The 15,104-nt window shown below is 41.9% G+C and overlaps 1 protein-coding gene across 2 annotated transcripts in view; it reads right to left on the bottom strand.

Annotated features, from left to right (window-relative positions):
* The window catches only part of LOC135206687 (uncharacterized), a 57,656-nt gene extending 43,969 nt beyond the window's left edge, over nucleotides 1–13,687 (bottom strand). The window contains exon 1 of one of the 2 annotated variants that reach the window (XM_064238090.1): nucleotides 13,443–13,687. In XM_064238090.1, coding sequence (XP_064094160.1) covers nucleotides 13,443–13,511 — 69 coding nt within the window. In that variant the 5' untranslated portion in view covers nucleotides 13,512–13,687. The remainder of the gene's footprint in view (nucleotides 1–13,442) is intronic. The other variant, XM_064238091.1, reaches the window with a different exon arrangement.
* Between the last annotated feature and the right edge of the window lie 1,417 nt (nucleotides 13,688–15,104).

Genomic DNA, 15,104 nt, shown 5'->3' with positions numbered 1-15,104 from the left:
TGCGTCAATGGGCGCTCAACAGAATGAGAGTTCTGGTGCCAATGGGCGCTTCTGCAATAAAGGGACTTCTTGCACCATGGATGTTCTAGCGCCAAAGCAGAACCCGAAAATACTGCACACTCAGACACACAAACACATCTGTCCAAAACCGTTCACTCGGAAAGATGATCCATCTCTGTACCTGAAAACATAACTTTGGCCGCATTAAGAGCAGACCTATGAGCTGAATCAATCAACTCAGAGTTCCCCTGGGAGGAGGCAGTCGCTCCCAAAGAAGGGACTTCTCCAGTAGAATAAGACTGATATCTCCATCTAGAAAGGTGAGATGGGGGAATGCAAAAGGAACACATTCCTTGAAGCCTTTTCTCCGAAGGCCAGTTGTCTATTTCCTCTAAAGCATTAGAAGCTGACGAGCAAAGTACCGTATTAGGTTACTTAGAAAAGTCCAAGGGATTGTCCATGGTAAAAGTCGATTGCAGCTTCAACAGGCCTCCAAGAGAGAAGAAATCTGGATAAGCCTCTAGAAAGAAAGTTAGAGGGGCTGCCGCATAAGCCATGTGTGGTTTATCTTGCGCTGCTTCTTCATTGACAGTAGAAGGGTGCTTCGTCTTAAGTCTCCAGCGTCGTTTTCTGTGAGGGAGGTTTCTTCAATAAGGCCATGATACTCTCCAGTTGACGCTTTATCTGTACCAATGAAGGGTCCACTTCCTCCTCCATCCCAGAAGGTACCTGAAAAGGAATTGAATTAGTCTCTTTAATAGATCACTCAGGTGTGGGGTGCCTGGATGCTTTGGGGCATGAGGGCACTCCCGTGAGTAGCGAGAAATTGGTGACAATGGGCACTCAGGTGCTTCTGGGTCCCTTGATACCAACATCTGTCGTTTGGGTGCCAAATATTGACAGTCCTGAGCTTCCTGATCCAAAGACAGCCTTTCAGGACTGTCCCAAAAACTGAAAGAAGGTTGTGGCCTTCCACAGGTTCCTTATGCCTTTTGTAAGGCAGAGAAGAGTGCTCCACTGAAGAGTCTTGTCTCTTCAATGAGCACGACTCATTCAAATAACGCCTGTGGTGTCCCAAATCTAGCCGTTCATAAGCTTGACAAGAGAGCCCATCAACCCCCCTTGGGCCTCCAGTATTCCTCCTCTCTGATTCAGGGGAGCCTGGCAGTGACCTTTACCTAGGAGCATCAGAGGGCCGGGCAGCCACCTTCTCCATTAAGACTTCACCTTCGCTTTTATTAAAATTATTCATCAATAACCTCACTGACTCACCTAATTGGGTAACTGTAGTCACCATCAGTCCAAACTTCTTGTCAATCTTCTCTTCTATAGTGGTGAGGCGATCTGTCTCCGACGATCATGATTCCGTTGAAGGCGGAGTAGGCAGACTCGGCATACATGATATATTTGAAATCGGTGAAGAAACAAGTACATACTTCAACACTCATCTTTTTTGGGGTCAAGCTATTGGCTACCTTACTTTCAGCTATAACAGACACCCTCTTTCAATCCCTTTAAAGCTTATTAAGATGAGAAGTCAAATTCTTCCACATCTTATCCCATCCTTCACATTCTTCATAAGTATTATTAATTGAACAATCCTGACCTCTGCAAGAAACACAGATGGTAAGCGCATCATACAGAACTTTAGTTAACCTATTATTGCAGCCTTTGCTGAAATACCTAAAACTACTTGAGCTAGAATCTCATATAATAAGGTATTAAACCAGTAAACAATAAAAGACAAGAAAATATTAACCACTTCTTAAAGTTAAGTAACCCAGACAAAAGACAGGGAACCGAGTACAGAACTGCCAAACTAGCAAACGATCGGCAATTCTCGATGAGAGAAAAATCAGCATAAACCATAAACAAAAATTAGACATAATTAATCCACACAGACAAAAACCATGACAAATTTGATGCAATCTAATAACCAAAACAGGCTACAAGCCTAAATACTTCACCGCAGTGAAGCAGCAAGGTCAAACTTGATGGGGAATAACAAGCTGTGCTCCTACAACATTTTAGTCCTGGGACGGGAGAAACAAAACTGAGGTGTTTTCATGTAGATGTTCATCACCCCCCAAAGAAAGTGGGTGGAAGCTGTTCACCTACCGGACATAAGTTTTTTAACCCCGAATTTAGGAATTCAAGCTGCCATCGGGTGGAAAATGACAAATTTTTAACCAATTTGTATTTTTCATAACTAACAAACCTGAGGTCTTAACATTAGGATAATACTAGCGCCAATCTGGAAACTGGTAGAATTAAAATTAAACTTGTGAGATCCAGGGACTATTGTCACCTATACCAAGGGCATATATTACCCAGAATGCCCTCAGCGTCCCGTGACCCGTCAGTTACTCTTCCAACCCAGTTTAGACTGCTAGAGGGGTGGTTCGAGGTGGGCCTTTACCTGTTAAGACCTCAGGTTTGTTAGTTATAAAAAATACAAATTGGTTAAAAAATGATATTGTTATGTTACAATAAAGTTTCATACATACTTACCTGGCAGATAAATACATAGCTAAGACTCCGTCGTCCCCGACAGAAATTCAAATTTCGCGCCACTCGCTACAGGTAGGTCAGGTGATCTACCGGCCTGCCCTGGGCAGCAGGACTAGGAACCATTCCTGTTTTCTATCATATTTTCTCTCTTCCACCTGTCTCCTGCGGGGAGGCTGGGTGGGCCTTTAATTGTATATATCTGCCAGGTATGTATGAAACTTTATTGTAACATAACAATATCATTTTCATACAATCAACTTACCTGTCAGATATATACATAGCTGATTGGCACCTTTTGGTGGAGGGTAAGAGACAGCTACTTTATGGAATAGACAGGTAAACAACATATGTTGTAGGTATAAATAAAACCTTGGTTCCTACCTGATAGGTGGTAGACTTCGTGGGTGTTTGCCCAGTAGTCTGCATCACCTCAAGAAACTTTAGCGAGATATATGATCTATGGCCAAGAGTTCTTGTGGGTCTGCCGATGGGGTCTTATCCGCTTACTCGGCAGAGCCTGAAAGGACTTTGTCAATGGGTGCTGATCCACTTATATGACAATACACCTTATGAAGGAGCACACAACCAATCCCGACCACCTGATCCTAACCATATGTTAGAAATAAAGATTGTTCCGAGTTATCCCCGAACTCTTCACAACAACCATAACTCAAAAACGCACACATACATAATTTTCTAAAAAAAAATTATTATACTCATCTAATTAGATATGACAAGATTCTCTTACTGAACAACATAGACGGCCGCCCGTGCTAAACCAAGTCCTCCATTGTTCGAAGAGACTCCAGACCATATCTAAAAAGAAGAAAAGTATATACTTAAGGATTGGTGTCGGCTCCCGTACCCAGAATCGTATCCGCCGATACGAACAGACCCAGAGAAAAACACTTCTCATATGTCACACGAACGTCTTTCAAGTAATGAGATGCAAATACTGAGTTGCATCTCCAAAATGTCGTATCTATGATGTTTTTAAGCGACATATTCTTATGAAACGAGAGAGACGTTGCTACTGCTCTCACTTCATGAGCTTTCACTTTCAACAGTCGAAACTCTTCGTCAGGACAGACCTTATGCGCGTCTGTAATGACGTTCCTCACAAAGAATGCCAGAGCATTCTTGGACATCAGTCTTGTGGGGTCTTTTACCGCGCACCAAAGACCTTGTCTAGAGCCTCCCATCTGATGCTTTCTCTGAAGGTAGAACTTCAGAGCTCTTACAGGGCATAGAGACCTCTCTGCTTCTCTTCCTACGAGACTCGATATGCCTTTGACTTCGAATGACTTAGGCCAGGGATTCGAGGGATTCTCGTTCTTAGCTAAAAACAGGGTCTTAAACGAGCAAATAGCTGAGTCTCCCTTGAAACCTACTTTATCCTGCAGAGCATGTAATTCACTAACTCTCTTTGCCGTAGCTAAAGATAATAGGAATAGGCATTTTCTGGTGATGTCTCTAAACGATGTCAGATGAGGAGGTTCGAACCTTTCGGATGAAAGAAACTTGAGAACCACGTCTAGGTTCCAGGAATAGAAGGAAATCCGCAATTTCCGCTACAGAGGTAGTGGAGGAGGACAACTTCTTAGTTCTACACCACCTTCTAAAAACCTCCCACTTTGACTGATATACTTGCCTAGTGGAGGTTCTGCGTGCTCTCGCGATAGTCGAAAGGCAGTCAGAGCGAGAGCGGGGAGGTTTTGATGATACCTCTTGAAGTGTGGCTGTCTGAGAAGATCCATCCTTCTTGGTAGGGATCTGGGAAAGTCTACGATCCACTCTACCACCTCCGTGAACCAATCTTGGGCCGGCCAAAAGGGGGCTATCAATGTCATCCTCGTCTCCTTTGACGCCACAAACTTTTTCAGTACTAGTCCCAGGATTTTGAATGGAGGAAAAGCATAGACGTCTACGTGAGACCAATCCAGCAGGAAGGCGTCTACCATAAGAGCTCTTGGGTCTTCCACGACCGAGCAAAAGACTGCCAGCCTTTTGGAGATGAATGTGGCGAAGAGATCCACATGAGGGGTCCCCCACAGAGACCAGAGATCTTGACACACCTCTTCGTGTAGGGTCCACTCTGTATGAAGGACCTGGTTCCTCCTGCTGAGTCTGTCCGCCCTCACATTCTTTACTCCCTGAACGAACCTTGTAAGAAGGGAGATGTTCCTGTGAGACGTCCAAAGCAAAAGGTCTTTCGTCAGCTCGTAAAGGAACGAGGAGTGAGTCCCTCCTTGTTTTCGAATGTAGGCAAGTGCCGTGGTGTTGTCCACGTTTACTTGCACTACTTTGTTCGAAACCAGAGGTTCTAGACTCTTCAAAGCCAGGTGTACGGCGAAGAGCTCTTTGCAGTTTATGTGCCAAGACACCTGCGCTGGTTCCCAGGTGCCTGACACCTCCTTCGAGCCTAATGTTGCTCCCCAACCTTTCTCCGACGCGTCGGAGTACAACACTAGGTCTGGGTTCTGGATTTTTAGAGAGATCCCTTTGTTCTCTTTCAGAGGGGGCAACCACCATTCCAAGTGCGTCTTATCTCCACTGGAATGGGAAAGGCGTCCGAAAGTTGTCCAGTTTTCCAACTCCAAGACCTCTTGAGGAAGAATTGAAGCGGACGTAAATGAAGTCTTCCTAGCGGGAAGAACTGTTCGAGCGAGGAAAGGGTCCCTAGAAGGCTCAACCATTCCCTCGCCGACGTCTGTTCCTTCCTTAAGAAGAGAGAGACTTTCTGCAAACCTTTTGCGATTCTCTCTTGCGAAGGAAATACTCGAAAACCCCGAGAATCCATCTGAATCCCCAGATAGACTAAGTTCTGTCTGGGGGTCAGCTGCGACTTCTCGAGGTTCACGAGTAATCCCAACGCTCTGATCAGATCTAAAGTTAACGTAAGGTCCTCCAAGCACTGTCTCTCTGATCTGGCCCTGATGAGCCAGTCGTCCAGATACAGAGAGATATTTACTCCTTTGAGGTGAAGAAACCTCGCCACATTCTTCATCAGGCTTGTGAAGACCTGAGGAGCTGTGGAAAGGCCGAAACACAAGGCTCTGAACTGAAAGATCCTTCCCCCATCATGAAACGGAGGTACTTCTTCGATGAAGGGTGGATCGGGACGTGAAAATAGGCGTCCTGGAGATCTAGAGACACCATCCAATCTCCTTGTCGCAATGACGCAAGGACTGAGGAAGAAGTCTCCATCGAGAACTTCTCCTTCTGAACAAATTTGTTCAGAGAGCTGACGTCTAGTACTGGTCTCCAGCCTCCCGAGGCCTTCGCAACCAGAAAAAGGCGATTGTAAAACCCAGGGGAGTTTTGATCCAGTACTAGTTCTATCGCTCTCTTGTCCCACATCTGCTCCACCATCGATCGAAGAGTATCCCTCAGCACAGGATCCTTGTACTTGGCTGTTAGTTCCCGCGGTGTTGACGTTAGGGGAGGAGTGTTCAGGAAAGGGATACGATATCCCTTCCTTATTACAGACATCGATGACGCGTCTGCGTTTATAAGTGCCCAGGCCTCCAAAAATCCCAGGAGCCTGGCACCTACTGGTGCTTGGAGGAGAGAAGCATCACTTTCCCTTTTTAAAGGGACGAAAGGCAGACCTACCTCTCTTCTCAGGAACCTTCCTTCTTGCGGGAGCTCTGGAGGTCGGGCCACCTCGAAAGGGCTGAACTGATGTACTCGGTCCTTTCTTGTCAGTAGTAGAAGCAGGTTTCTTCTTCCTTGCTGACTGCGTCAGAAGGTCTTGAGTCGCCTTCTCAGTTAATGAACGAGAAATGTCCTTCACCAACTGAGAAGGGAACAAAAAGTCAGACAAAGGCGAGTACAGTAGCGCTGCCCTCTGAACGTGGGAGACCGCTTTGGTTAAAAAGGCACTATATACTGTCCTCTTTTTAAGAAGACCTGCTCCAAATAAAGAGGAGATCTCAACCGAGCCATCCTGAACCGCTTTGTCTATACAAGACCAAAATACCACAAAAGGACTTCTGGTTCGAGTCCTTCAGAATCATGGGCTTTCTTGGACATCACCCCAAGGGACCAATCTAAGAAGTTGAAACTTCCAATACATGAAAGAGTCCCTTGAGGAGATGGTCCAGTTCTGAAATGCCCCAAGTTATACGGGCCGAGTTCAAACCTTGTCTACGTGAAGCGTCAACTAAGGTCGAAAAGTCCGCTTCTGACGTAGACGGAAGAGAAATACCCATATTCTCTCCCGTCTGATACCAAATGCCTCTTTTACCAGCTAGTCTCGCTGGAGGCATGCAGAAGACCATTCTAACTAACTCCTTCTTCGACTTCATCCAAGAGTCTAAAGACTGAAGAGCCCTCTTCATCGAAATGGCGGGCTTCATTCTAAGAAAAGACGAAGATTTCTTCGTCTTAGCACTCAAGAAAAGAGAGCGCGGAGGAGGAGAGGCAGGAGTCAAGTCGTCTCCCTACTCCTCTAGAAGCAAGGCTGTCAAAACTTTATAGTTCGACAGTCCTTCTCTTCCTTGATACTCCTCCTCCGAGTTTACTTCTAACTCGGGGTCTATATGAGTCTCCGCTGCCAATTCAGTACGTCTTTCCTCTGGAGGAGACAGACTCCTAATAGGAGAGGGGCTAAGGGAATGATATTCCTTCCTCTTCCCCGCTTTAATAGTCCTGGAAGGCGCCAACAGCTCAGGCTTCTCTCCATAAATGGATGACGCTTCCCGCTTGGATGACGCTTCTCGTCCGCCAAGCGTCCTGGCTGACGCCTCCCGCTTGTGTGGCTGCTGACGTCTGGATGACGCCTCGCGCCTGGAAGACGCTTCGCTCTCAAAAGGCGTCCTAACTGGCGCCAAAATTTTGGTTGGAGCCTCGCGTCTAAAAGCAGCTTTAAATGACGCTTCATGCCTAGAAGACGTCTCACGTCTCTCTGGCGTTACGTGTCTTCCATAAGATTCTCCTGATCTCGCTCTCGAAACCGAAGCTTCTGCGATATGTTTGGAAGCTTCACGTTTGCATGACGCCTCTCGCTTCGCAGGGGAGAGAGGACGAGACTTCTTGATTGGAAGCGCAACGTCCTTCCTACGAGGCGCTAACACTCCCACCAAAGAGGCCAGTTGCTCTTGTACTGCCAAGATAATCTTCCTTGAAGCTTCTCCCACGTCATCTTCAATCGGGGGAGAAGTAGGAAAGTGTTCTTCTGCGTCCACGTCGGGTGACACTGACGCCACCTTCGCCTTCTTAATAGACGAGGGAGCGTCATCTGAGAAACGCTCCGGGCTCGAATCAAATTCGGGTTCTTTCAAATGCCGTTTCAGAGGCCTAGATAAATCCGACTCCTTCCACCCTCGTTTAGGTGAGGGCGAGGGAGAGGATGAGAAACACTCACGAAGGACGCTTTTTCTAAAGCGCCCTTGAGCAGCCTGCAACGAAACAGAGCTTGCTGAAGGGACGTCTGACCGTTGGGGATTCCCCACGACCTCCTTAAGGCTTTCGACTTTCCTTCTCCTATGGCATGGTGAGCTTGGAAGAGGTCTAAGGCCTGGGAGCGTCGCAGGGACGATCAAACGCCCCTCCACAAACACTAGGAGGGGAACCTCACTTCACTGTAATGCTCACTTTCACTAGCCTTACCTTGTAAGTCTGCCATTTTGGACTTCATGTCTCGAATTGTAGCTTTCAGATCGGCGATTTCCGAGGCCGATTCCGAAAGTAAACCTTGTGAATTAGACACATAGGGAGAATCTAAATCATCAGGATTAGAAAAAGTATCAATAAAAGGCTCAATAGGCCTTGAACTCACACCTTTCAGACGTCTAACCCTATCCCTCTCTAACTTCTTCAAATAAGAAGTTAAAGTCTTCCATTCTTCTGCATTTAATCCCTCGCATTCATGACAAGTATTAGTAGCAGAACACTGAAACCCCCTACATTTACGACATACAGTGTGAGGATCAACCGAAGCTTTCGGTATCCTCACCCTGCAGCCTACATTCACACACATTCTCACACTCACATTTGAATCAGACATACTGAGAAAATTCCAAAAAGCAAGTCCAAAATCAGTCCACAGTAGCGAATGCCAAAAACACGATCCAGATACGTCACCAAAAAGCCGATAAACGATGATCAAAGGATGAAATAAGAATCTAAGTCAGGAGGTAATAGCAACAATGTTGATACCACCGGCGACAGAGAAAATATGCTAGAAAATGGGAATGGTTCCTAGTCCTGCCGCCCAGGGCAGGCCGGTAGATCACCTGACCTACCTGTAGCGAGTGGCGCGAAATTTGAATTTCTGTCGGGGACGACGGAGTCTTAGCTATGTATATATCTGACAGGTAAGTTGATTGTATGAAATTTGTTATTTGTTCATATACGAAACAAACCTTCGGTCTTAACATTAGGATAGACTTACTTATTGGTGGGAGGTAAGTCTATAACTGACTGGGAGTTTGCCACCTTTATCCATTTCCGAATAGTAATAATACTTGAACCAAAGATATATTAGAATCTATTGGTTTCCCTCACTGGGTACTCGTACGATGCCAGCAGCAGCCGCCCAGTCTCTCCCTACAAGATTGGTGACGTCACAACAGGCGTCACACACCGACATGGCAGACGCGACGACATCACAGCCTACCGAGGGCATTCTGGGTAATTCATGCCCCATGACCTGGTATAGATGCCAATAGTTCCTGGATCTCACAAGGTTAATTTTAATTCTACCGGTTCCCAGCTTGGCACTAGTATTATCCTAATGTTAAGTCCGAAGGTTTATTTCGTATATGAACAACTACAATTGTATAATTACTGGGTAAGATACATTAATAAAATAATAGGTACATCAGAGGATGTATTCAAAGTTTCGTAACTGGCTAATGATCTTTCACATCTAGCAGTCGCTGTATGTAACTTACCTCTCTCCAATTTTGACAAATGAGAAGCCAAACCTTCCATTGCTTCTCATACCAGCCAACCCATTTGGAACATCTTAGTTCTAGAGAGCAACTTTAGCCTCTACACTTAGTACATACTGTATGTGCGTCATACTACTTAGCAGTCATCTGTGTCCTGCAACCTTTGTTACAGTACTGGATACTGGTCACTCTTGAGTCAGACATAGTCATTTAACCCTCTTACACCGAATGGACGTATTAAACGTTGAGTCAAAATGTCTCCCGTATGCCGAATGGATGTATCATACGTCGACTCAAAAAAGTTTTTTTTAAATTCGCGGAAAAATACTTATAGGCCTACCAGCCGAAAACTTTTGAATCACGCACCTTGGGGGATGCTGGGAGTTCACGGATCAAGGCGTTGTTTTGTTTACAATCGCTACGCAGGCGCGCAAGCGCGAATTTCTTTCTTATCGCACTAAAAAGTATCAGTGACACATCTCAAAAATTATTTCATCACTTTGACATAATTTTTGCACCATTTTAAATTATCCTTTACATGAAGTATTATATATGAAAATGTGTGTAATTTCTTGTAGAATACAACAGAAAAATACTCATGATTGTAGCTTTTATCAGTTTTGAAATATTTTCATATAAATAACGATAAGTGCAAAAATTTCAACCTTCGGTCAACTTTGACTCTACCAAAATGGTCAAGAAACGCAATTGTAAGCTAAAACTCTTATATTATAGTAATATTCAATCATTTACCTTCATTTTGCAACAAATTGGACGTCTCTAGCACAATATTTTGATTTATGGTGAATTTATGAAAAAACTTTTTCCTTACGTTAGCGCGGTAACTTCCAATAAATTTTTTTGTGCGATTGTCCTAATGTTTTTACCATTTTAAATTTGCCGTTACATAGTTTTATATATAGAAATGTGTGCAATTTCATGCACAATACAACTAAAAACAACCCATGGTTGTAGCTTTTATCAGTTTTGAAATATTTTCATATAAACAACGTTAAGTGCAAAAATTTCAACTTTCGGTCAATTCTGACTCTACCGAAATGGTCGAAAAACGCAATTGCAAGCTAAAACTCTTATATTCTAGTAATATTCAATCATTTACCTTCATTTTGCAACAACTTGGAAGTCTCTAGCACAATATTTTGATTTATGGTGAATTTATGAAAAAAAAAAAAATCATTTTCCTTACATCCGCGCGGTAACTCTTCCGAAAAAATCAGAATTTTTTTTGTGCGATTGTTGAAATGTTTGCACCATTTAAAATTAGCTGTTACATAAAGTTTTATATATGAAAATGAGCGCAATTTCATGTTGAATACAACTAAAAATGATTGAAGGTTGCAGCTTTTCTCTTTTTTCTAAATATTTGCATATAAATCAAGATAAATAGAAAAAAAACTACGTTCGGTCAAATTTGACTCTACCGAAATAGTCGAAAAACGCAATTGTAAGCTAAAACTCTTACGGCCTAGTAATATTCAGTCATTTATCTTCATTTTGAAACAAATTTGAAGTCTCTAGCCTCTTCATTACCGAAAGTTTGTTTGGAGGTAGGTGGGTACCACCATTCAAGTCTACTACACCGCACCGGGTGCATAAAGGTGGTACGCATAGTACCACCAAAACTCCTCTTTTCAGATAGGGACTTCCAATCATTCTGTAATTTCGGTTTGAAGAGTTTGGAGCAAAATAAACAGTATGACACGATGCCAGACGTATGATGAACCCAAAAAAATATTATTACTGCTTATAGTAGTGTGTAGGTGACAGATGAACTGCGTCTCAACAAAAAATCACAAAACCAGACAAGCGTAAACATGTAATAACTTCTACCCAAGTATAAAACTAGTTGTATCATCATTTACTGTATTTATTTATTTATTCACTTATTACATTTTACAAATAAAAGATATGAACACCAGATAAATGAAGGTAAAAATAAAGCCTTATAGTAACTTTATATATAAAAAACCAAACCAGTGAAAAAGCGATTTTTTCTGAGGACAAGAAACTTGAAAAATTAGTTTAGATACCCCTGATACCCCTAAAGTTGTTTTCTGTGATGAAACAAATCTTAGAAAACGTAGAAAATGACATCGACCAATTTTTGAAATATACTATAAAATTTGCGATTTCCATATTTATTGGCGGGGCTTTCGCTTTAGTTTTTGCTCTTTTTTTTGTTATTACGTGCTTATTTACTGTTCTATTTTGATAATACTTTATGTGCATGTTCCAGGTGCGATATACCAACATTCTGTAAGACCGAATTTCTATTCAAGACTGTAATTTTCTCACCGACCACCAGTGTCCCTTGTACAAGGGACACTGAGTTTCACATTTTTTTTCATAAAATCATTTATTTTCCCTGTAGGATGATAAAACTAACAGGGAATATGCGTTATTATAGTGGTAATAATACCTGATAATTTCATTAGCCTGTCTTGATTAGTGTATTTTTGGCAAATATTTTTACGATCGGCACCCCTCCAAACTGGAGTCACTACCGAGAGATTCAGTTCGGCAGCGAACGCAATGTTTACATTCTGCTCACCCACCCGGTAAAGAAGGGGCTAGAACAATATTGTGATTTATGGTGAATTTTTGAAAAATATATTTAATTTCCCTCCGCGCGCCGATTCGCGGCCGCAAGTCTCCGAAATGCGTACATCACATTATCCTAATATTTGCTCCTTTTCATATTAGCCGTTTTATAGAGTTTCATATATCAAAATGCAAATTCATGAAGAATACAATAAAAAATAATTGATAAAAAAATATATATATAAAAATTTTGACATTCGGTCAACTTTAACTCGTCCGAAATGGTCAAAATCTGCAATTCTAATCTAAAACTCTTACAGTATCGTAATATTCAATCATTTGTCTTCATTTTGAAACAAATTGGAAGTCTCTAGAATAATATTTAGATTTACGGTGAATTTTTGAAAATTAAATTTTTTTACGTCCGCGCGTTATGAATTCGTACATCATTTTGTGATAATATTTTTCCGGTGTTACTTTTATTGTTTTACAGTGTATTATATATAAAAATTATTGCAATTTAGTGTACAATACAACGGAAAAAAAAGTAACTCGTTAGCTTTGACCGTTTTTTGCACAGCGTGATTTGAATACAATTATGTATGAATTTTTTTTTTTCGCTACCATATATCACATTATTTACATATGATAATGATATTATTTTTCATTTCTGATGGTTGCATACTAAACTTCAGGCAATGAGAAAAAAATGAGCCAAAAATTAACTCTTAATCTTCAAAACTAAGCGCGCTGTGATTTTTTGAAAAAATTATTTTTTCCGCTTCCGCGCTCACTCCAAACCGGCCCCGCCATACGGGAGAGGTTTTGATTTTTAGGGCTTCGGCGTAAGAGGGTTAAAGTAAAAAACAAAGAAAAGTCCAAAAGTCTTTCTAACGACTGACTAAATGACCAAAATTCAATAGCTAATAACAAAAGAATCAAGTGGTACTTCACCCATATCCTTAACAACCGGTAAGCAAACGATCCAAATTTTAAGAGCTACTGCTGACCACCTTTGTCAAAAGCCAGTACGAATAAATTGAGCTAGTTTGCTACTTTGTTCACCTATTCCCCCAGTAGTGGGCAGAGGTAGCGACCTACGCCAAAAAGAATCTCTATAGCGATTTTCAAATTTTAGCTACCAGAACTTGGAAATTCTAAGCTATGTAATTACTTGGCGAGTTAATTAAATAAAAACCACGTTTCATATGCACTAAATATCAAAGAATTGTTACAGCAATTTTCAAATTTTAGCTACCAGTACTTAGAAATCCCTAGCTATGTAATTACTTGGTAAGTTACTTAAATAAAAACGTTTCATATGTGCCAAATATCAAATTTGGGGGCACAAAAAGTAGGTGTATATAATTTATCTTTAAACTGTTTGTATTTCGAGAAGCACCTAGTATATGTATTCTGTAGTTGCTTATGAACCTATTAGTAGTTCTTTATAATACTAAACTCACTTACTTTAGATATGTGCTGCATGTGGTCATTCCACCTGAAACGCAACTGTTGCTCATTGCCTGAAGAAGCCATACCTGGAAGAATCACATAACAGTATTTCGTTACATCAAAATTTCAATGATCATAAAGAAATTGGTATAAAAGTGACTTCCGTACGTAGCTAATATTTTCCACTTGCCAACCTCATCCCCTGGATTGTTAGCTTTGTAAACAACAGCCACCTAAAGATAATCATCCTTTGATCATGTTGAAAAATCACAAATTTTTAAAGTAAATTGTATTTTTCCTAACTATACAAACCTGAGGTCCTTACATTAGGAATTACTTTACAGTGCTGGAACACGGCTGTTAAATTCTTGAACGAGGTGATTAGGCAGTAACTACCATCTGGTAGGCTGGTATAGTGAACCCTCCAGATTCAAAGCTCACGTATTCATGGATTTCTCTCGGGAACACATACCCTTATTATTTGCAGAAATTTCATCTATTTGTGGTATTTTCTATGACAAATATCCACAAATTCATGTTTTTTTTATCAATTTCATCATAAAATGCACTCTTTGAGACAAAACTATTAAAAAAACCTGGTATAACCATTTTTAGTGGGTTTTTCTTCAGTTTTAACTTACAAATAAGCAGTTTTACTCATTTTTATAGGGGTCTCAACTACTCACAGGTTCTAGCTTTTGCAAGGGGTGGGAGGGTCTGGTACTTATCCCCGTGAATAGGGGGGAAAACACTGTAGACCCCCCTGCCTGGATGTAAACACTACTTTCCCTTTCGGCCCAGGTTTCAGATTAAGGGTGGCATGAGGTGGGCATTAATGTAAAGGACCTCAGGTTTATCTAGTTAGGAAAAATACAATTTACTTTTAACAGATTGTGATTTGTTCCTAAACAACATACAAACCCTTGGTCCTTTACATTAGGGAGACTCACTGATTGGTGGGATGAAAATGACTGGAGTTCAGCTCACCTGGGTTATTCCTCTTGGTCATAAAAGCATGGAGGAGTGCACTGCCTCTGACAACTTGATCTGAGTATAAGAGCTGCATGATCAAGAGTCAGACTTCTGGGCCTTTTCAATATGAGTGAGGACTCATAACTCACCCCAAAAAATGGGCTGGGAAGAATATTTAGTGTCGGAGGTATTAATGCAAAGTTCTGGGAAGGGTTTGCATTATTGCCAGTCTCCTTCCTCCCCTTATTAGAGGGAGGAGTGGAATTGCTTCTATGATTCTCATAAGAAAAATAGAAAGGAAACTCGATGTGCAGGCTTACCGCGTTAAACTCCCAACCAGCAAGTTTAAGTTCGAGTCCTATCCTCTACCCTAAGAAAGAGGAGTAGATGCGCATCCTTCTCATCTCTAGAGACGCACACCATAGGGGAGATGCCACTTGTCCTCTTGAAGGAGCCGGGTAAGCAAACATAACTTGTTGAGCATCCACCACCGGCCCAAGGAAAAAGGAGTTTCAAGGCCCTGTGGGCCTACTCAAAGGAACAAAGATATAAATGTGGTCCTAATGAGACTGCATCTATCTTCCAGTCCAACATATTCTTCGATGTGTCACAAAAGTACCAAGCTACTGGGACTCTTCACTCTATGAGTGCGCATACATTTGACATAGCCCTCTGCAGAGGATTTCCTCACGATCTAGTAGGACT

This window comes from Macrobrachium nipponense, chromosome 31, assembly GCF_015104395.2.
Source record: "Macrobrachium nipponense isolate FS-2020 chromosome 31, ASM1510439v2, whole genome shotgun sequence".
NCBI classification, from domain to species: Eukaryota; Metazoa; Arthropoda; class Malacostraca; order Decapoda; family Palaemonidae; genus Macrobrachium; species Macrobrachium nipponense.
The sequence above is the reverse complement of the archived record's forward strand: the minus strand, read 5'-3'. Positions and strand labels throughout refer to the sequence as shown.